This window comes from Sturnira hondurensis, unplaced genomic scaffold (genome assembly GCF_014824575.4).
Source record: "Sturnira hondurensis isolate 20B ecotype Veracruz unplaced genomic scaffold, ASM1482457v3 Scaffold0019216, whole genome shotgun sequence".
NCBI lineage: Eukaryota > Metazoa > Chordata > Mammalia > Chiroptera > Phyllostomidae > Sturnira > Sturnira hondurensis.
The window spans coordinates 996875-1017546 of NW_028091847.1; the positions used below are offsets into that span (position 1 = coordinate 996875).

Sequence of the window (20672 nt, forward strand, 5' to 3'; positions counted from 1 at the left end):
TAATGAAATTCTCACTAGAACCCTGTGAGGTAGTATTACTGTCTCTATTTTATGAATAAGGAAACTGAGGCTCAGAAAGGTCAAGTAATGTGGCCAATATCACATAGCTGGCTGATCAGGGCGAATTAGGTAAAATCAGAGGCAGGTCTGTCCAACCCTAAAGCCCATAGCTTTAATTACTACATTACATTCTTCCCACTGAGCAGTATTGCTCCCTCCACCCACCACACTTAAGGTTGTGAGTAGTGTGGGGTTTTTTTTAGGGTTATTCATGGCTCTGTTTCATAGACCTCACTACAGTGTCAATATTCTCAAACCCGCAGTGGGGCAGCATTTTCAGGGAGAGCACCTCTAGCTATAGCACACCTTGAGGAATCGGCCTCAGGTGGTTTATGCACTGCCACCTTCAGTGACGAAGCCAGGCAGAGACCTCATCTGGAGGTTCTAAGGAATAGCAGGGCAGATTGCGCGGTTATATAATGGGAAGTGTTCACCCAGCAAAATCTGAGTGTTCGTGCCAATAACTGCTTTACATGTCTTAGAAGTTTTAATTTTACATAGCAAATTTCTTCCAAGGATGAACTCCTAAATTTATCTGGAGGTTTTTGTCTTGAATACATTCGACAGAGGCCTTAACATCTTTATTTTAGTCATGGTTAGTCATTCTCATTCTAGTCATGTTTGTGAAAAAGTCATAACCAATCAGAGAGTATATGGGGGGAAAAGGAAATACATGTTCTACTACGTGGGAGATAATGGCTACTTCTTTTTGCAAGGCAAACTTTAACATTTTAATATTATTTTCACAATTTAAGGTAAAGGAAATGATAGTACGTACTTGGAATTTACCAGTCTTACCAGACTGTGGGTACAAATGGAGTCACATTCAAGGTCTGCCTGATGACGCTCCCTATATTCATGCTTTAAATGTATTTCTTTTTTAACCTTTAAAAATACTGAGATATAATTCACAGACTATAAAATTTATCCTTTTTTGTTTGTTTGTTTTCTTTTTAAATTTATTTTAATTGTTCAAGTACATTCCTGCTTTTACTCTTTTCTTTTTTAAATTTATTTTAATTGTTGTTCAAGTACAGTTGGTTTTTTCTCATTCTTTATTTTTTCATTTTTTTAAAATGTCCATTCTTTTTTTAAAAAGATTTTATTTATTTATCTTTAGAGGGGAAGGGAAGGAGAGAGGGAGAGAAATATCAACAGTTGCCTCTCATGCATCCCCTCCTGGGAACTGGCCTGCAACCCAGGTATGTGCCCTGACTGGGAATCAAATTGCGGTTGTTTGGTTTGCAGGCACGTGCTCAGTCCACTCTTTATTATTTTTAAGGGCTCTTTATTATTTTTTTAAGATTTTACCTATTGCCCTGGCTGGTGCGGCTCAGTGGATTAACTGCCAGCCTGCAAACCAAGGGTAGCTGTTTCGATTCCCAGTCAGGGCACGTGCCTGGGTTGTGGGTGGGTCTTCAGCTGGGTGTGCATGAGAGGCAACTACGCATTGATATTTCTCTCCCTTTCTTTCTCCCTTCTTTTCTCTAAGAATAAATAAATAAAATCTTTAAAAATTTTTTACCTATTTATTTTTAGTGAGAGGGGAAGGGATGTATAAAGAGAGGGAGAGAAACATCTGTGCATGAAAGATGGATCAGCTGCCTCTCACTACACCCCCAACCAGAGACCTCGCCCACAACCCAGGCATGGGCCCTGACCAGGGACTGAATCAACAGCCTTCTGGGTCACAGGCCATCATTCAAGCCACTGAGTCACACCAGCCAGCGCTAAAATTTATCCTTTAAAAACACCTGTTTCCTTGTCTGTAAAAGATAATAATACTCTCCTAGCCGAATTTTTAAGGGGATTGGAGATATATGTCAAGAGTTACCTGGCATATAGTAGGCAGTACACACCTTTCTGGAGTCATAGCATCTCCTCAGTCCTGGGGGCAGCAGCTTCACTCACACAGTCCTTTGGAATCCAGTGGGCTTTGCCCACAGTCGTCGGCCACTGCAGGCTATGGACTCGAATGGCTGCCGCTCACTTGTGATTTGTAAGCTTCAAAAGTGTTTTCTTTCGCTGGCAATCTATATCCATTAAAAAAATATTATTTCTTCCCTCTAGTGAACCGGCAGCATTTCAGAAATACCACCAAGTGAGTTTGCTTGCAAGATTTAATCAAGATCTGGAGAAAGTGGCAGCCATTTCCTTGGTTTTCTCTACAGGATCTATAATAGGCCCGGCGTACAAGCTCAGGATTCTCCGAATGAAGTTAAGGTCACTTGCCCATCCAGAGAGGTGAGCCACAGATAGATGGGCTGGGGTTGACCAGCTCCTGCTTTCCAAAGATGCTGTTGGTTCTGGTCCAGTCTGCTTGGTCTAATCACAATGAAGGAAATGAGGGGTTTTCTAAGAATAGACCTTTATTTAAAAGTATATTTTATTAATTATGCTATTATAGTTGTCCCCTTTTTTCTCTTCCTTTATCCTCCTCCACCCAGTGCCCCCATTCCATCCAGCATCCCCCATCTTAGTTCATGTCCATGGGCCATACATGTAAGTTCTTTGGCCTCTCCACTTCTTATACTGTTCTTAACCTCCCCCTGTCTATTTTGTACCTACCAATTATGTTACCTATTCCCCAATTTTCTCCCTCCCACTGTCTACTGATCATCCTCCCTGTGATCTCCATTTCTGTGATTCTGTTTCTGTTCCAGTTGTTTGCTTACTGTTGTTTTTGTTTTTTAGGTTCAGTTGTTGATAGTTGTGAGTTTCTTGTCATTTTACTGTTCATAGTTTTGATCTTTTTTCTCAAATAAGTCCTTTTAACATTTCATATAATAAGGGCTTGGTGATGATGAACTCCTTTAACTTTACTGTATATGGGAAACACTTCATCTGCCCTTCCATTCTAAATGAGAGCTTTGCTGGATAGAGCAATCTTGGATGTAGGTCTTTGCTTTTCATGATCTGGAATACTTCTTTCCAGCCCTTTCTTGCCTGTAAGGTTTATTTTGAGATGTCAGCTGATAGTCTGATGGGAACTCCTTTGTAGGTAACGCTTTGCTTTTCTCTTGCTGCTTTTATGATTCTCTCCTTCTCTTTAATCTTGGGTAATGTTATTATGGTGTGCTTTGGTGTGTTCCTCCATGGGTCCAACTTCTTTGGGACTCTCTGTGCTTCCTGGACTTGCATATCTATTTCCTTTACCAGATTGGGGAAGTTTTCTTTCATTATCTGTTCAAATAAACTTTCAATTTCTCACTTTTTCTCTTTTCCTTCTGGCACTCCTATGACTCAGATATTGGAACATTTAAAGTTGTCCCAGAGGTTCCTAAGCCTCTACTCATTTTTTTAAAATTCTTGTTTTTTCATTCTATTCTGGTTGAATGTTTATTTCTAACTTTTGTTCCAAATTGTTGATTTGAGTTCCAGTTTCTTTCCTTTCACTGTTGGTTCCCTGTATATTTTTCTTTATGTCACTTTGCATAGCCTTTACTCCTTCCTTTATTTTGTGTCTGTACTCAACCATTTCTGTGAGCATCCTGGTCACTGGTGTTTTGAACTCTGCATCTGATAGGTTGGCTACCTCTTAGTTATTTAGTTCTTTTTCTGGGGTTTTGATCTGTTCTTTTATCTGGGCCATATTTCTTTGTCTTGGTACACCTGTTACACTATAAGGGGTGGAGCCTTAAGTAATTGCCAGTGTAGGGCAACTGACTTCTCTGAGTTGTGGCACTCTATGTGGGGAAGGGGTCTGAGAGGGAACAATGCCACTTGCTCAGCTCTCGCCCTGCTTTCAGTCACTTCCTCCACTTCCCACAAGTGAATTGTGCCCTTTCAGGTGCTGCCCTGGTGCTGATTACCAGGTGGGAGGGCTTGTGCACATTGCAGGACCCCATGGACCCTTCCCACGGAATCTCCTGTGAGACCAGCAGTTTCTCCCACTGCTGCAACCCCCACAGGTTTTTACAGTCAGAGAGTCTGAAGTTTTATTTTCCCATGCTGGAGCCCTGGGTTGCATGGTCTGTCTTGCTCCCCAGTTGTTTCTCCCAGTTTATCTGCATGCAAGTGTGGGACTCCCCAGTCTGCCAGCTGCCACTCTGCTGCACATCCTCTCCGCCCCGGCTGTGCGTCTCCACCCCTCCTACCAGTCTGGATGAGTCTTTCTTCTTTAATTCTTTGGTTGTAGGACTTCATGCAGTTTGACTTCCTGGCAGCTCTGGTTATTTTTGGTTTTTATATTTGTTGTTATCCTTCTTTGGTTGTGCAAGGAAGAGAAGTGTATCTATCTACCTACGCCTCCATCTTGGCTGGAAGCCCTAGAGTTATGCCAAGAACAGACTTGATAAAAACAATTAGTCCAGTAATCCAAGAGAATTTTACTGTTACATACTTAAGGATAAATGAGCTGATAACCTAAGGAAATAATGTTGTTATATGTTTAGAGTTATACAGTTCCTCCCTAACCACTCTAACCACACTGCTTTGCAAGCTGATAATTTGTTGTGAAAAAGAAAACCTCATATAATTTGGCAAACTGATAGAACAGGGACTTGTCCAGAAAAATTGGAAGATTGTCTTCCATTGATACAATATGAAAGTACCATATCAATGTTAATTTTGATAATTGCACTGAGAATATTGTTGTTCTTAGAAAATACACACTAAAGAATTAAGTGGCCAACACAAAAGTGTTAAAAAAAAAGAATTAAGTGGTAAATGACCTGTTCTCAGTTGGTTCAAAACAGTAAGCAAGTGTGTGTGTGTGTGTGTGTGTGTGTGTGTGTGTGTAGAGAGAGAAACAGCAACAAAGGGGAGGAGACAGGCTGTGATGGCACGTTTGCTCTGTTACTAATGCCACACGTGGCCCTGGCATCCGGTCCACAGATGGAGCAAGTCAGGAAGTGACGTGGACAGTCCGTACTTTATAAATTCCTTTTTCCTGGAGGTTTAGACTACCCTGATACATTTAATAATATAAGTTTCTCCCAAGAGAAAAATAGTCATTACATCTTAAAATGATAGGATTTCTTAATACTTTTTTCCACGATTACCAAAGGAATACGTTTTCATTTAAAAAATTTGGAAAGTACAAAAAGTGTCGGGAAACAGAGAAACACCCCACATGATGTCCTTATTCAGAGGTGACCACTGTTAATATTTTTGGTTATTTCTTTCTAATCTGCTTTCTATTACTGTTTTTAAACATAGTTGAAGTCATGTGTCAAATAAAATGTTACATCCTACTTTCTTCTTGGTGTTGATGTTACTTTGCTTATTTACCAGAAGCACTTCCCTTTAACATTAGAAATAATTGCTAACTCATTTGATATGCTAAGGATGTAATACAATTTATTTTGCTAGATGAGGGTGTTTGTATTATTTTATTGACAAGAATATGTTACCCTCTTCTCATAGGCCCCAGCTGTGTCGGTACGATCTTGTCCTGATGGAAAACACCGAAACAGTGTTCCGGCCAATTCTTTGCCCAAAGTTGCAGATGTAAATGTTGCCAGGACCCATGAGCACCAGTAACATCAAGAAAGCTATGACAGGCTTTTAAAAAGCTTCACTGCACCTTTTCCTCAAGGCACAAAAAGTATGGAGAAACGAGGGATTTTTCCAGCAGTGTCCTATGGATGTCACATTGCAAAATGTCACATGGCTTTGGATTATAGAGCGGTCCTGGGAAGGGAGCCCTTTCTTAAGTAGGGCAAGTCAGAAATAGCCAGGCTCCAGGCAGCCCATCGCCTCGTCTGGCTGTGTCCTGCGGCCTCGTTTTTTCCACCTTGTGATTCCGCTGCCTCTCACTTGGGCAGTTCAGCCCGACAAGCATCTCAAAGGGAAGGACTGGCTGAAGACCTCACTTCGGACTCCACTCCACTGTCCCTATGCCAGTTCCTCCAGGCCCCCACATACGGAAGGGAATGGAGACTGACCTACCTCACAGGGCTGCTGTGTGGGGCTGGGAGGCAAGTGTGTGAAGGGTTCTTTGAAACCCCATGGGTGTCACATCTGTGAGTAGTTTGATAAATGTGAATGTGATTTTATTTATTTTGATATGGCTTATCTAATACGCAATAAGAGATCTACTTTTTATCAACACCAGCTTCTTTCTTGGGCTGTGTGCTCTGGGAAGGCAAGTTAGCCACACCCCTGGCTTCCGACCTTCTCTAAAGTGGGAAAAATGTTTATTTTTCCTTATTACTAATGTGACCCATAATCATTAAAGGAAATTTAGAAAATGCATAGATGCAAAATAAATATATGCTGTACACAATCCCACCTCTTAGGGGTAATTAATATTAACCTTTTGGAATAATGCTAAATAACGTGTGTTGCCAACATGTGAACTCAAAGCATAGACCGGTTTTTTTCTTGGAGCACTGGAAGCCTCCAGTCTGAGGAATTCTTAGGCTTCCCTGAACTGTGTGCAATCCACGGATCTGGAAGGACTGCAGCAGCCAAGCCAAGAGGCCCAGAGGGCTGAGGGCGAAGAGGCCAGAACCAGGGAAGGGCCCTCCGTGGGGCCAGATGCCCAGCACGGGGTCAGAGACAAAGGGGTGAACCTTCCGTGTTCCACAGCCGTGGCCACTGCAGGGAGTGCTGGGATCCCTGAGTGTCACAGTCCTGGTGACGTCCTCATCCAAGTGATTGTCCTACTGTTTTCTGTAAGAGCAGCCCTTGTTTTAAAGAAATGACCTCTCTATTCTATAAATTATAGAATCTTGTGGATATATTTCTGTGTGGCACATTTTTTTAAAAGATTTTATTTATTTATTTATCTTTAGAGGGGGAGGAGAGAGGGAGAGAAGCATCAATGTATGGTTGCCTTTCGGGCATCCCCTGCTGGGAGTTGGCCTGCAGGGAATTAGCCTGCAACCCAGGCATGTGCCCTGACTGGGAATTGAACCGTGATCCTCTGGTTCACAGGCCTCTGCTCAATCCACTGAGCTACGCCAGCCAGGGCTCTGTGTGGCACATTTTTATATATGTAATACAGTCTGTCACTTAAGTGAGGGATGCCTGCAGTGAATGACTGAACTCTGAAAGAAGTGTCTCAGCGACGGTCCTGCCCACCTGGACATTTCGTCACCCCTCTTCCTCCTTCCCACTTTTCCTCAACCATTGTGGATGGAGCTATAAATACGCTATTGGCCCGGATTTGTTTCAGATTTTCATTTGTTCTTCCTTTTGTGGCTTAGCACAGTCACTTCTTCATCCTTCTTTCCTTGCCTGGTAGGCAACGGGGCACAATAGCAAGAAATTGTCAGGAATAGCATTTCTATCGTGTATAAATTCCTCGGGCCAGCAAGTCCCCCTCAGCTTCAGCTGGAGTCTCCTAGCTTGGTGCCTTGCCCACAGGATCGGTTGGATGGATGAGTGAGTGGGTAAATGAGTAGAGGAAGGTGGGGGGAGTTTGCTCACTGGGATGGAGATGCATTTCAGTGAGTTTCATATAACAGTCCTAGGTGTGACTGCTCTTCTCAGAATCTTTCTCCCAAGGCCCCTGGAACTTTGGACTCTGTCTCTTGTTATCCTTACCCCTCTCCTCCTTTCTCTTGGTCAGTGTATCTGTCAGAATCCCAAACCCAAGCTACCCTCTTCCCAACTATAATCACCAATTATCTTCTGTGGAAGATAGTGTGGATCTTAGCTCAGTTATCACATCTTTAGGGGAAGTCTGCTCGGACCTTTCTCCACCAGCACAATGGACTTCCCCTGTGTAACACTATTTAAGTTGTATTTTATGCATTATTTGTGTGATTATTTGTTTACTATCTACTTTTCTTCACTAGATCCCTCTGCGAGGCAGGAGCTGTGTGCCAGAGTGGTACCCACACTCGGGACACAGTGATTAAATGAACACTCTCCATTATCTTGTGAGCCTGTGGAACCAAGTTCAGTTGTAAGTCAAGGCCTCCTCTCCCGAAGCCAGAGGGCATGTCCCTGGAGGCGCTCACCTTTCTTTTCCTTTGACTTCTCCCTCAGGCGCCTTTGTTATTATTGTCTTCATCATCTCTGGAGGCTTTTAGCCTACTTCCCAGGCGCCCTGAGAAAAAGAGAGATTGGCTTGCTTTCCCACTCCTCTTTGAACTTCCCAAAGGTTCCCAGTGCCATTCTTGAGCATCCCTACAAGCCTGAAGCCTGGGAGATTTTGCTCTCCCCCGTTTTAGTGCCTTGCCAAAACCCTCCAGGGCCTTCAGCATTCCCGGATGACTCCGAGCTATGGTTCAAAGATGGCCTTGCTTGTTTTCCCACCATGCCCTTCCACCACCTTCTATCCCACCGACTTTGTATGTGCATCCGTTACCGTCTTTATTATGCTGTGATGTATATGTTTCTGTGTCTGTGGCCCCTCCTGGACTGTGAGTGTCCCAAGAGTGGCAGCTATTCATTTCCCTTGGCTGCCACAGCACTTAGCACCACATCAGGCACAAGGTAGGTGCTCATTAAATGTTTGTTGAACAGAACAGAGTGGACTCAACCTTGGGACTTGAAGGGGAGGTCCCAACCACTGTGATTTAGATATCAACACACAACCATTTGGCCCCAAACCCTAAACTTAGAAGCGTCCACCTTTGGACTCTTGCCCTGTGCTCTCAGTCCTGCAAAAGCCCATCTTGGCCAAGGAGATCTGGGATGCCAGCGACAGAAATCCACCTGTACTAGCCCAAATTTTATTAAAGAGATTACTCGTAGAAACTAGGAAGAGCTGAACCATCAGACCTCAGCAAGGGAAGGGATTGGGGCAGCCCGTAGCCTTCAGTGCAAGAGTTCGTGGGCCTTTATTAACCCTGGTGCTCTGCCATGAGTCTCTCTGACTCAGCTCGGCTCTCACCACAGGGCAGCTAGACCACTGGGATCCCTGAGACCATGGGGTCCTCAGCCACTCATTAGGTGGCCTGATCCCAAAGTTCAGGGAGAGGAACTGGATCCTCTTGGGGAAGGTGGCCTTCTTGTTCTCAGCAGTTACCGGTTGGAGACGTGTGGGGAAGCAAAATCACGTGGTCCTCAGAGCTGCTCTTTTCAATTGCTCTGTGCAGAGCTGATTAAGCCAGAAAAGGAGGTTGCTATTGACAAACAGCCATGGTAAGTGCCTGGCTAATTCACTCTTACTGGAGCCTCTTGCCTTTTCTTGCCTTGTACTTCTCTGAGCCCTCCTGCTTCCCAGTCCAGCATGTGTACCTTGTTGGGGGTGAAACTGTCCTTTGTCAGGATGCCTAGGCATGTACTATAAACAAATGGCCTTAATGGAGACTGGTGCAGCCTGAAGGCGGTGCACTGGCTGGTTAGAGTTGGCTCTGCAGGTGTTGGGTTGGGGGCCAGGAGAAATGGAGAGACTGAGGTCAGAGTGGAGGCAGGTTGGGAGTGGGGAGCACAGTCCAGGGCTTCCTTCCCAAGCAGACAAGTTGGGCAGGAGGAACCAGAACAGGAGTTGGGGTGAGGGGTGGTAAGTCAGGGACAGCAATCAGAGGCTTGGGTCGTGAGGCTGTAGGGAATTTTGCATTTCTCGAAATAGCTCTGTCACAGGTTCTTTACCACCTCCTGTTGGCCAAATCCCACAACCTTTGTTCAGGTCTCCTTGCTGGATTTTTCCATGGGCTCTGACACTGAGCACTGGTCCTTTTCCTCATAGTCTTGCTTTGGCTCTGAGGGCACCTCTCCTGCCCACTTCCATTTCTCATCCAACATCCTTGAATGAACCACCTGGTTCTCTTTCACTGGTTCCACTATTTACTGACCTGGCTTCTGACCTCAGTCTTCTCTCACAAAGGTACACGAGGGCAAGAGACTAGATGCTCTGCTTGCTGGTGTTTGACCTCTGCTGACTTCACTCTTCCTAAGCTCCCATTTCCTAAACTGTAAAGTGAGGGCTGTTAAGAGTCCTTGCTTCATATTATAGGGAATAAACACATTTCTGCATGTAAAATGCTTACTGTGACGTCTTGAGTGTGTGAAGTACTCAGTGAATGTCAGCTGCCATCACTTCTCCCCTCCCCTCATTTCAACTCTCTCCTCTAGAGGCAGCTGCTGTCCAAATCTGATGTTCAGTCTGAGCTGCGAATTTTTACCTGTCTGTTGAGAGGCAGCACAGAGCAGAGGGAAGTACATGGGCTCAGGAGGGGCAGACAAGGGCTGAGCCCTGTTCAGCACTCCCAGCTCTGGGCTCTCAAAGTGACTTCATCTGAACACTGCTCACCTACTCATCCGTAAGTGGGATAATGGTACTTGCTTCTCTGGAGTGGAATAAGCTTTGGTATGTCTGTTCCCTCCATGGCACTTACCATGTTCTGGAATTATATCTTTCTCCATGCTCTCCCTCAACTAAAGGAAAGTAAAATCCTTAAGAGCAGGAGCCTTGCCTTCCTGTTCACTATTTCGTTCCTTGCCCCAGCACACTGCTGACACAAGCTCAATAACACTGGTTTCACATTCACTTTCTGTATTCCGTTGACTTCTCAAAATCAACGTACCAAACAACTAGTCATTTTCTTGCCAACTCGCCGCACTGGGCGGAGCCCCTGCTTCTACACTGGCTGCATTTGGTTGGTGTTACAGCCGGTTGTGGACAAGGCTGTCTTGACCACTAGACTGCAAGCGCGTTGTGGACAGAACTGGTGATTTGCCTCTGGATCTCCCAGCGCCTGGCAGAGAGCTTACAAATACCTGGAGAAAAAGACGGAAATAAACGTAAAAAAAAAAAAAAGCCTNATCCTTAAGAGCAGGAGCCTTGCCTTCCTGTTCACTATTTCGTTCCTTGCCCCAGCACACTGCTGACACAAGCTCAATAACACTGGTTTCACATTCACTTTCTGTATTCCGTTGACTTCTCAAAATCAACGTACTAAACAACTAGTCATTTTCTTGCCAACTCGCCGCACTGGGCGGAGCCCCTGCTTCTACACTGGCTGCATTTGGTTGGTGTTACAGCTGGTTGTGGACAAGGCTGTCTTGACCACTAGACTGCAAGCGCGTTGAGGACAGAACTGGTGATTTGCCTCTGGATCTCCCAGCGCCTGGCAGAGAGCTTACAAATACCTGGAGAAAAAGACGGAAATAAACGTAAAAAAAAAAAAAAAAAAGCCTAAATAAGGTCAGACAGGCAAGGAGGTCCAGAAGAAAGGTTTCCACCGGAATTCCAGCCCGGGGCAGGCGGGCGGAGTTTGTCTGGGCCGGGGCGGGGCCTGGATCTGGGGCGGGGCTTGGCGCGGGTCCCGCCCCGGTCCGTCTGCGAACGCGTTCCCCGGGCTTCGGCCGCGCGGTGTGGTCTTTGGAGCTGGCTCCAGGCTCCTCCGCGGCCTGGCGGGTCCCGGCCGGGCGCCGAGATGCGCTCCCTCCTCTGTCTGTTCCTGGTCTTCGTTGGCTGCACCTTCACCTTGTACTTGCTGTCGACTCGACTGCCCCGCGTACCGACACGGGGCTCCGCCGAGGAGACTGAAGGCAGGTAAGTGGCATGGACCCGGGTTCGGGTCACAGGAAAGGAGCCAGTTTCGAGGATGGAGCCTGGGAATCGGAGATATGGGTTCCTGGATCGGGGGTGACAGAGCTGAGAATTGGGGTTCAGTTTTAGGACAGGCGATAGGGGCCTGGAGCCTTGGCCGGTTCCTTTGAAGTGGCGATTTGCTCAAGGAAACGCGGCACTTTACGCCAGGCGGAGGCTGCTTGCACGCTTCTGGTCGCGCGGTGGCTTCACCTGCCCTTCGCGTTCTCATCGCTTTCCCAGGCTCCGCCCTAACTCCTATTTGCAGATGACCCCCGCCCCTGTTTGGACCTGCAGCCCCTTCTTCATGACTGCTGTCAGCTTCCCTCCATCGTCCTCTCTACCTCACCTCACTTAGGTCTGCCCTTGGGACTTTAAGGCAGCTGGTCTTAAGGTGAAACGTTTGATGGCCAACTTTAAATTATTCAGGAATTAATTTTAGGGTCTGCCCATCTTCCTGGCTGTCTCTACCTTTCCCCTTATTATTACAGACTGGGTGAGGCAGTAATACCTACCAGGCTGGTTTGTTGTGAGTGCTCTGCTGTTTGTAAAGTTCATGGGAGTATGCCTGGCAAGCATCGCGTCAAGGATGTTACTGATATTTGAATATTAGGACAATTGTTTCAGTTACTGTATTTTTTTGCTCTAGCTGGGAAGGCTTTGCTGTGGGTGTCAGATATGCTAAGAGAAACATTTTGATGAGAACTAGGAGGGTTTGCCTATTGATCACAGATGGATTCAAGGGTTGTTCGGATAGGAGAGACAAAGCAGCCTTTACACTGCAACCCTTGTACGGGACTCAGAGTACAGTGAGGACCAGATAAAGAGCAGGGCGAGAAAGCAGGCAATTGGAAAGGGTTAGTTTCAAGCTTCACATATTATCAAGAGGTATGTTTATGGTGCTGGACAAATATACTTTCCCAGAGAGCCTTTAATTTGTTTGTTACTGTCTGATAAAACAGCCGTTTTACCTAGAAACCCAAGAGCAGAGTGAAGTTTGAATTGTCCTTGGCCTCAAGTTTGTGGGGGAGGGGACACTCCTTGAAAGGAAGGCAATTTAGGAAGTTAAGTACTTGCCTGGTAATTAATCCATTTGCTTCTTAAAAATAGATTATAAAACCTGAGAGCTGAACAGGACCTTAGTGATTACCCAACACCAACACTCATTTTTCAGATAAGGAGACTGAGGCCCAGGGACTAGGCCAAGATCACGCAGCTGGATAGTAGCAGAGTTCAGATGCTAACCCAGGTCTCTCGCGTCCAAACCAGGGCTCTTCTGTCTGTTTTTGCTGTGTTGTATCTGGTCGCCCATCATTTGGGGCACCCGTTGTGTGCGTATTTCCAGAAGACCAGATGATGAGTGCATTTATCTGCTGTGGAAAGACCACACCACAAGTGATTTTCATAGGTACTAGGTTGGTCTGGACTTATGTTTCTATCTGCTTTTCCAAATCCCCAGGTCACTGTGGTTCCCCTCTGACCTGGCCGAGTTGCGGGAGCTCTCTGAGGTCCTTCGAGACTACCGGAAGGAGCACCAGGCCTATGTGTTCCTGCTCTTCTGCAGTGCCTACCTTTACAAGCAGTGCTTTGCCATCCCTGGCTCCAGCTTCCTGGTCAGTGCCCCTTCCTCCCTCTGTGCCCGTCAGGAAGCCACCTTCTGTCTTTGTAGAGAGTCCCTTAGCAGGGACAGACTACTGTGACTACCATCGTTTGACAGCTTCCCAAGTGGTAGGCATTGCCCTAGTTGTTTCAGCTGCATGACCTTATTTAATGCTCCCAACAGCCTTATAACGTAGGCAGAGGTTGAGTAACTGCCCCAGGGGACAAGGTGAGGAGGGGGGAGCTGGCGTCAGAACCCACTTCCACCCAGCCCCGGAGTCTGCCTTTCCCCTCAGATATGCTGCTTTTGTTTCCAAGGTACTGAGAGCATGGAGCACTGTTCTTCAGAGAAACACATGTGTGCCCTGTGCTGGGTCAGCTCTTCCCCCTCAGAGCTCCTGTGATGTTGTGCATTTTGGCACTGCTTTATTTATTTTTTATTAAAGATTTTATTTATTTATCTATAGAGGGGAAAGGAAGGAAAGAGGGAGAGAAACATCAAGGCACAGTTGCCTCTTGTGCATCCCCCACCGGGAACCGGCCTGCAACCCAGGCATGTGTTCTGACTGGGAATTGAACCGCGATCGTCTGGTTCGCAGGCCCGTGCTCAATCCACTGAGCTACACCAGCCAGGGTGGCACTGTTTTAGATGAAGAAGCAAACACGTTAAAGGAACAGCCAGGGGAAAAATCTGTGTTTAGGGAGCCCAGCTCCTTCTGATTGAGGGCCCCCCTCAAAAAATCTGTTTTCTTCATTAGTTTTTGGGTTCCTGAGTTCCTTGAAGGTAGGGCCTGCTTCTTACTCTCAGCCCTTGTATTCCTTTGCCTGGCACAGTGAGGTGCCTTCATAAGTGTCTGATGAACAAATGCAAGTTGTTCGTGGTAGTGTTAAGCTGTAGAGGATCGAGAAATTTCCCTGGTGTGGAGAGAACAAGTCATTCTGATTTTCCAGGTGGCCCCTCTGGAGCCAAGTGTCAGACCTGAGCTTGTTCTCTGGCTGTTGGATGCTACTCGTCAGTTGCTGTTGCAGGTTACACAGAATAATCGGTGCTGTTTTCCCAGCAGCACTGTGAACTGGTTCACGTAAATGTATGAGGATGTGTATGCTAGGGCACGGGGCGGCTTTGAATCCCAGCTGTGTAACCAGGGGCAAGCCTTTTAACTTCTCCAACCCTGTTTCCTCATATGAAACCCTCTAGGGTTGTTGTGTGGGACAATTAAATGTCCACTCGAGACCTGGGAGTCGAGTGGCTGGCATGGTGACAGTGCCTGGCACACAGTGGTCCCCAAGCACTTGTCGAATGAATAAGGAACAGGAAATCCTGCTTCTGTCTTCTGCCCCAGCATCTTTTCTCTACTGCAGGCTTAGGCTGGATCTGCTTAAGCAGTTTCTTTGTTGGAAACTGAAAGAAGCAAATGTGGCCATGCCAAGAGAGAAAGGCGAGGTGTGTGGTGTTTGAGGTCGGGGGCTGGCTCCTCAGGTCCTGCCTCCCCACCTGAGCTGATCCCTGTTTAGAGCAAACAGCCAGCTGCCACCTAGAGGTGAACCTCATCTCCGCCTAGTGTGGGCTTGGGCACGGTACTTAATCCCTCACCTGTAGAACAGAGTAAGGATAGTTATGACACAGGGTAATGGAGAAGATTGAAGAAGGGTCCCACCTTTGGCAGAATGATGTTAACCAGCCAAATTGCATTTAGGAAGCATTGGCTCACTTTGTCATTTTTGTTAATGTAAGGCTTTTTTGAATGTCACCTAGGTCTCTGGTCAACACAAAACCCTCATCATTAGCATACCACATAGATGTAATTCCAGCACAAAGCAAAGACAGAAGATATTTTATTTATCTATTTTTAAAGATTGTATTTATTTATTTTTAGAGAGGGAAGGAAGGGAGAAAGAGAGGAAGAGAAATATTGATGTGAGAGAGGAACATCAAAGGGTTGCCTCTCATATGCAACCTGGTTTCTGACTGGGGACTGAACACACAACCCAGACATGTGCCCTGACCAGGAATCGAACCGGCAACCTTTAGCTTTATGGAACGATGCCCAAGCAAGTGCACCACACCAGTCTGGGCAGAAACAAGACATTTTATGTATAGTTTGTGTGGTCTTACTGAGAGAAAATCCATGGTTTGTGTTCACTTAAAATGGTAAAAATACCTTATGAGTTTCAGTTCTGCCTCCTCGAACACCCGTGTTTGCAGGACGTACCGCAGCCCACACAGCAAGCGGGGCACTGTGTGTTCCTGTTTTCTCATTTGATTCTCTCCTGCCCTCTGAGGTTTTAATCCTCATCCCTGTTTTATAGGTGAAGAGAGCAAAGCCAGGGTGGTAGTTCTCAGCTCGTGGAGTACTTTTCATTCTTTAAAGTGAGGGCTGGGTTTTGGCCAGGAGGGTGAAGGGAACCTATGGCTCTTTTTTTAAAATCCTCACCTGAAGGTGTGTTTATTGGTTTTAGAGAGATAGAGAGGGAGAGAGGGAGAGAAAGAAAGAGAAAGAGAGAAACACTGACATAAGAGAAACATGGATTGGCTGCCTCCCGCACGGGGATCAAACCTGCAGCCTAGGTATGTGCCCTGGCCAGGGCGACTCTTCTGTTTTTTAAATTGAATTTATTGGAGTGACATTGGTTAATAAAATTAAACAGGTTTCAAGTATACAGTTCTACAAGACATCATCCGTGTGTTGCATTGTGTTTACCACGCCAAGTCGAGTCTTTTTCTGTCACCATTTATCCTCCCAGAACCGGTGACTCTTGACTTCCAAGATGAGGTGTCTGGCAGCTGCCAGATGTTCTCGTGGCTGAGGGTTTGTTTTCTTTGCAGAACGTTTTAGCCGGTGCTTTGTTTGGGCCATGGCTAGGGCTTCTGCTGTGCTGTGTATTGACATCGGTGGGTGCCACGTGCTGCTACCTGCTTTCCAGTATGTTTGGCAAACAGCTGGTGGTCTCCTACTTCCCTGAGAAAGTGGCCCCACTGCAGAGGAAGGTAAGTGGAAGCAGCAGCACCTCTGGGGGTGCTGGACCCCTGTAGAGTCGCCCCATGGCCCTGAAGGTGGTGAGGGGCAGGGATTTCCCAGTGTTCCTCCCCTCTGCTTCTAGAAGCCCTAGGGGTTCTTTTAATGGCTCCAAGAGGCACAGACGTGGGATCAAATCCCAGCTCTGTCATTACCCGTTCTGTGACTTTAGGCAAATTCCTGATATCTCTGAACCTTAGGTATCTCTGTTTTAAAAACAAGGAAAACGGTCTCTACCCCAGAGGGTCGTTGGGAAGTTGGGGACAGGGCACGTAGAGTGTCCAGGAGAGTGCCCGGCACCAGCAGGCTTCAGTACCTAGGGACTCTTTCTGCTTCCTAATGGCCTTGTCTTCTTTGGCTGCAGGTGGAGGAGAACAGAAACAGCTTGTTTTTTTTCCTACTGTTTTTGAGACTTTTCCCCATGACACCAAACTGGTTCTTGAATCTCTCAGCCCCGATTCTGAACATCCCCATCGGGCAGTTCTTCTTCTCTGTTCTTATCGGTAAGAGGCTGATGGCGTGTGTGTGAATCTTCGCGTGGCCGTGCCAGGGCACTGCCCTGGGTTCCCAGCCGCGCCGAGTGTGCCTGCCTCTGAGGGCAGCGGCTCAGGAGGAACGTCTTCAAACCTTACTGGCTGAAACCCCGATTTCAGTCTACTCAGGCTTCAACAAGAAACCTTACCTGACTACCTTCAGAAAAAGTAGGACTGTTTACTCCACCCCTTTGTTAGTACCTGCTGTGTGCCAGGCACCGTGCTAGGCGCTGGGATTAGGGGGACAATCTAAAGCATAGGACTTGGCCCATGGTAGGTGCTCAGTGAACACCAGCAGGAAGTTCAGGGTTGGAATAAGGGTATGTGGACAGAAGAGATGGCAGGGACAAAAGAAAGGAACAGAGCAAAGGACTTCCTGTGTGAGTTTGGCCCCTCTTTTAATAAGATCTGCCTTAGGAAGAGCTGGTAACACTGAAGTTCCTCTTACCTTTTGACAGTTGTGTGACCTAGAGCGAGCCAGTTATTCTCAGTGGCCACTTGGCCAGATGAGGGGCTAGCAGGGAGGGGAAGAATAATCAGGGCTTTTATGTCAAACGTAACAAATCTGCGGTTGAGCAGCTGCTATTAAGAGGGAATTCTTGAGAGAAATTGAGATCTTAAAACGAACCAAAGTCTACACGGTTGATGGTTGATTCTGGTCATACCAGGTTTCATGCAGAGTGCCTCCGTTAGCAGCCTGTAATAACCTAGGCGGCACAAAGCTTGGAAAGCCCCTGGACACCAGGGCGCCGGTCCCTCTCTGACAAGCTGTGCAGTGTTGAGTGGTCTGTGGTCTTGAGGCACCATCTGCAGAAGAGGGGTGGACTGTCTGGGGGTCCCATTCCAATCAGAGTGGGCAGGGGGGAGGCTTTTAAAATGCAGGTTCTGGTGGGAGGGTCTTCTTCAAGAGGATGAAGAAAGAATGAAAAATATGAACAATAAAATGGCAGTAGACACACACTGGTTGAAAACTGAATAAAAAAAAACGAACAAGTGGAACAGAAACAGACTTATAGGTGCAAGAACGATTTGACGGTTGCCAGATGGGAGGGGGTTGGGGGGATTAAAAAGGACAAATGGGCTGTTACAGAACAGCCATGGGGATGTGAAGTACATCACGGGGTCTGGTCAGCAACATTCTAATGACTGTGGTGCCTGCTGGGTGCGCGATTTATCGGGATGGTCACTTAGTAAGTTATGTAATATCTAATCATTGGTGTGTATACCTGAAACTAATATAATAACATGTTAACTGTAATTGGAAAGAAAAAATGATAAATTTGTGAGAAAAGAAAAAAATGCAGGGCCCCGAAGCTCTACTAGACTCGGGTGACCAGTCTCGGGGTGGAGCCCGAGGGCGGTCACGCCCCCAGCCTGTCTGGCCACCCCTCAGCCTTCTGCGGTTCCGGGGGTGGGGGGTGTGGGGGGTGGGGGAGGGTTCTGATGGCCTGTTAGAATCAGCACCGAACGTGAAAAGTGGCACTTCTGTGGAAGCTATTTGTTCTCATGTTCAGCTGAAAATCTCAATGCTGGAGCTCCTCCTGACTTGGCTCTGGGGTGCTCACAGCAAATCTGGGACCCACGCCAGCCCATGGGCGGGCCTCACGCATTTTTGTTCTAACTGTACTCCCTTATTGTAGTCTTCACTCCTTTTGTGTTCCCTGTTAAAATCTTTTTAATCTTACTGTAGTGTATGTATTTTTGTAAACCATCTTGAAGCAGGTGATATGGGAAGTGAAGAAAGGAGGGGAAACGTGGAGAAGAAGGAGAGAAAGAGGTAGTAGGGTTAGGGATTAGGAGCTGGGGAGAAAGCCAGACCTGGGGTGCCTGCTGTGAGTTCCTGGTGGCATGTCTGAAGGGTCCCCGTTCTTCCTCTTCCCACCCCTCTGGTAACAGGCTGTTTCCTTTTCCTCCTTCCAGGTTTGGTCCCCTACAACTTCATCTGCGTGCAGACAGGCTCCATCCTGTCAACCCTCTCCTCTCTGGATGCTCTTTTCTCGTGGGAGACTGTCCTCAAGCTGTTGGCCATCGCTCTGGTGGCTTTAGTTCCTGGAACCCTCATTAAAAAATTCAGTCAGAAAGACCTGCATTTGACTGAAACAAGCAACTCCAATCATCTAAGTAACAGAAAGGGCGAGTGATCCGGGGTTTGGTCCTGGGTGCCTGGACTCCGTTGCCCGTGGGTGTAGTGGGTGCGGTCCTCGACAGCCCGTCAGTGTTTTTTGGTCACCCTCAACAGGTGGTTGGACACTGTTCGTCTGCGTGCAGTGTCTTGTCACAAAGGACACTGCTCTAGAAGGTGAATTATATCCGGCGTAGTAAGACACTCTGTCAGATGGATGGCCTCTTAGACAACCCAGTCTATGTTTGATTGACAAGGACGTCGGGGTGGTCCGCTGTATTTGCCGCTTGCCAAGCCCTGAGCTGCCTTGGCGAGCATGCCGACCCTCCGCGTCCAGAGTGCCTCATTTGCAACGTGATAGGCTGTTGTGACAGGTGTTCTGGTAAGTCCCTGGTGTTTGTTACTAGTGTCAACTGTGGCCCGTGAACCCGTGTCACGACCTCACTCTTCATCATCTTAGTCCCGTGAGGAGTGTTTCTGCACTTTTTTGCTGACGACCTACCTCTTCCGTAAACCAAGGGGAAGGCGCCGCCAAACTGCTTCGCACTTGCGCGTGCAGCTCGGACGCAGTGACCTCTGTGACGCCCGTTGTGTTCAGGCACTGGTGTTCCCCTGTGTGTTGTGTTCCCTCTCGGTGGCATGTCTTGACAATCCCGGTGACCGCAGACAGACTATTAAATGTGAGTGGAGCAAACTGTATTTTATGGATATGGCTGGGAGAAATTCCTGTCCACTGACAGTGCGGGGCCCTCGACTCCCCCGGACCGAGTGACCATCAGTAGATTTTCTAATGTGTTTCTTCTGGGTGGCAAGCCCTTCTGCGCCCTGCCCGGGGAATGGATTCAGTACACTCAGGCATTAGCCCGTGTACCCTTCGAGTGTTTTTCAGTTTGTCATTTGCCAAGAATAACTTGAGGAATAATTGTACTTTATCTTTTCATTCTAAGAGGAAAACTTGGTTTGGGGTCACTTTGTTCTGTAGTATTTCAGTTACCTGTAGCCGTCGTTGCTTCCTGTAGCAGGAGTATTGCATTGGCACAGACCTGGGTCGGTGCTCCCCAGGCGGGAGGCCCTCCACACCTAAACCGAGCGGCTCTGGGATCCTGTCCCCTACAGGAGTAACTCCGTTCTCACCAGACTTTGCCCTTGGGCACGATCTGCTGGGTTTTTGATTTGGCTTGGCCAAGAATCTTGCCAAGGCTTTTTAATCTAGGGCACGTGTTCAACATCAGTTCTTGAGAAGGAATTCCCAAGCATTGTGTTTGGGACTCGTATGATCCAAAACAACAAAAACTACAACAAAACCACCACAAAGAAGTGTTGCTTTCAAAGAAGTTTGATAACAGGGTGGGATTGAAGAGGAGGCCAACTGGACTTTGGAATCCGGACTTTGGAGTCCGTGGCTGTGCGTTCCTGGAGTGGGGGAAGGGAGGGAGAAACAAGGAAGCTCTCCGTACTTTGCCCTTTACTGGGGTCCTGAGGTTGGTCTGTCCACCGCACCCCTCATAACCTTGCAACAATGTGCCTTAGCAGTTGTGAGTTTACAGGCAAAGCAATTTCCCAAATAAATGGATGTAAATGTTCTGTGTGGTATGTGTTTGTACTGTACACGTTGCTAACTTTCAGTTCCCCTTGCCAGTGGTAATCTGGTTCTGCTGAAAGTCAGACACTCCAAAATGGTGTTTTAGCTCTTCCAGGCTAAATATTATTTTTCAGAAGCCAGATTTTAACTTCAACCTTTTCCCTCTCTATGCTTGCTTTATAGTGGGGTTGCGAACAATGCCTAAGAGCTATGAGGTGGGCACTAGGAAAGCCGTAGGCGAGGAGTGGAGCGCTCACCTAGGCCGTACCCGAATAGTCAGGAGGAGACTAAAACAAAGTGTAACAACGGTGGTCTCTTCCTTTTG

At 47.0% G+C, this 20672-nt stretch overlaps 2 protein-coding genes across 4 annotated transcripts in view; both read left to right on the top strand.

Moving 5' to 3' along the window:
* LIPH (lipase H) overlaps positions 1–6258 on the top strand; it is a 46195-nt gene extending 39937 nt beyond the window's left edge. Inside the window, exons 9-10 of the mRNA XM_037070985.1 lie at positions 2131–2304; positions 5428–6258. Coding sequence (XP_036926880.1) covers positions 2131–2304; positions 5428–5515 — 262 coding nt within the window. The 3' untranslated portion in view covers positions 5516–6258. The remainder of the gene's footprint in view (positions 1–2130; positions 2305–5427) is intronic.
* Positions 6259–10916: 4658 nt separating this feature from the next.
* TMEM41A (transmembrane protein 41A) lies at positions 10917–20348 on the top strand. Of its 3 annotated transcripts, XM_037070982.1 has the most exons (6): positions 10917–11458; positions 12954–13107; positions 14045–14122; positions 15921–16082; positions 16475–16613; positions 18564–20348. In XM_037070982.1, exons 1-6 carry the CDS (start codon positions 11340–11342, stop codon positions 18782–18784), a joined length of 873 nt encoding a protein of 290 aa, XP_036926877.1. In that variant the 5' UTR covers positions 10917–11339; the 3' UTR covers positions 18785–20348. The 3 variants fall into 3 exon arrangements, with proteins under 3 accessions (XP_036926877.1, XP_036926878.1, XP_036926879.1); XM_037070983.1 differs by lacking the exon at positions 14045–14122 and having other exon boundaries at positions 10925–11458; XM_037070984.1 differs by lacking the exons at positions 10917–11458; positions 12954–13107; positions 14045–14122 and adding an exon at positions 14133–14537.
* The last annotated feature ends 324 nt before the right edge of the window (positions 20349–20672 follow it).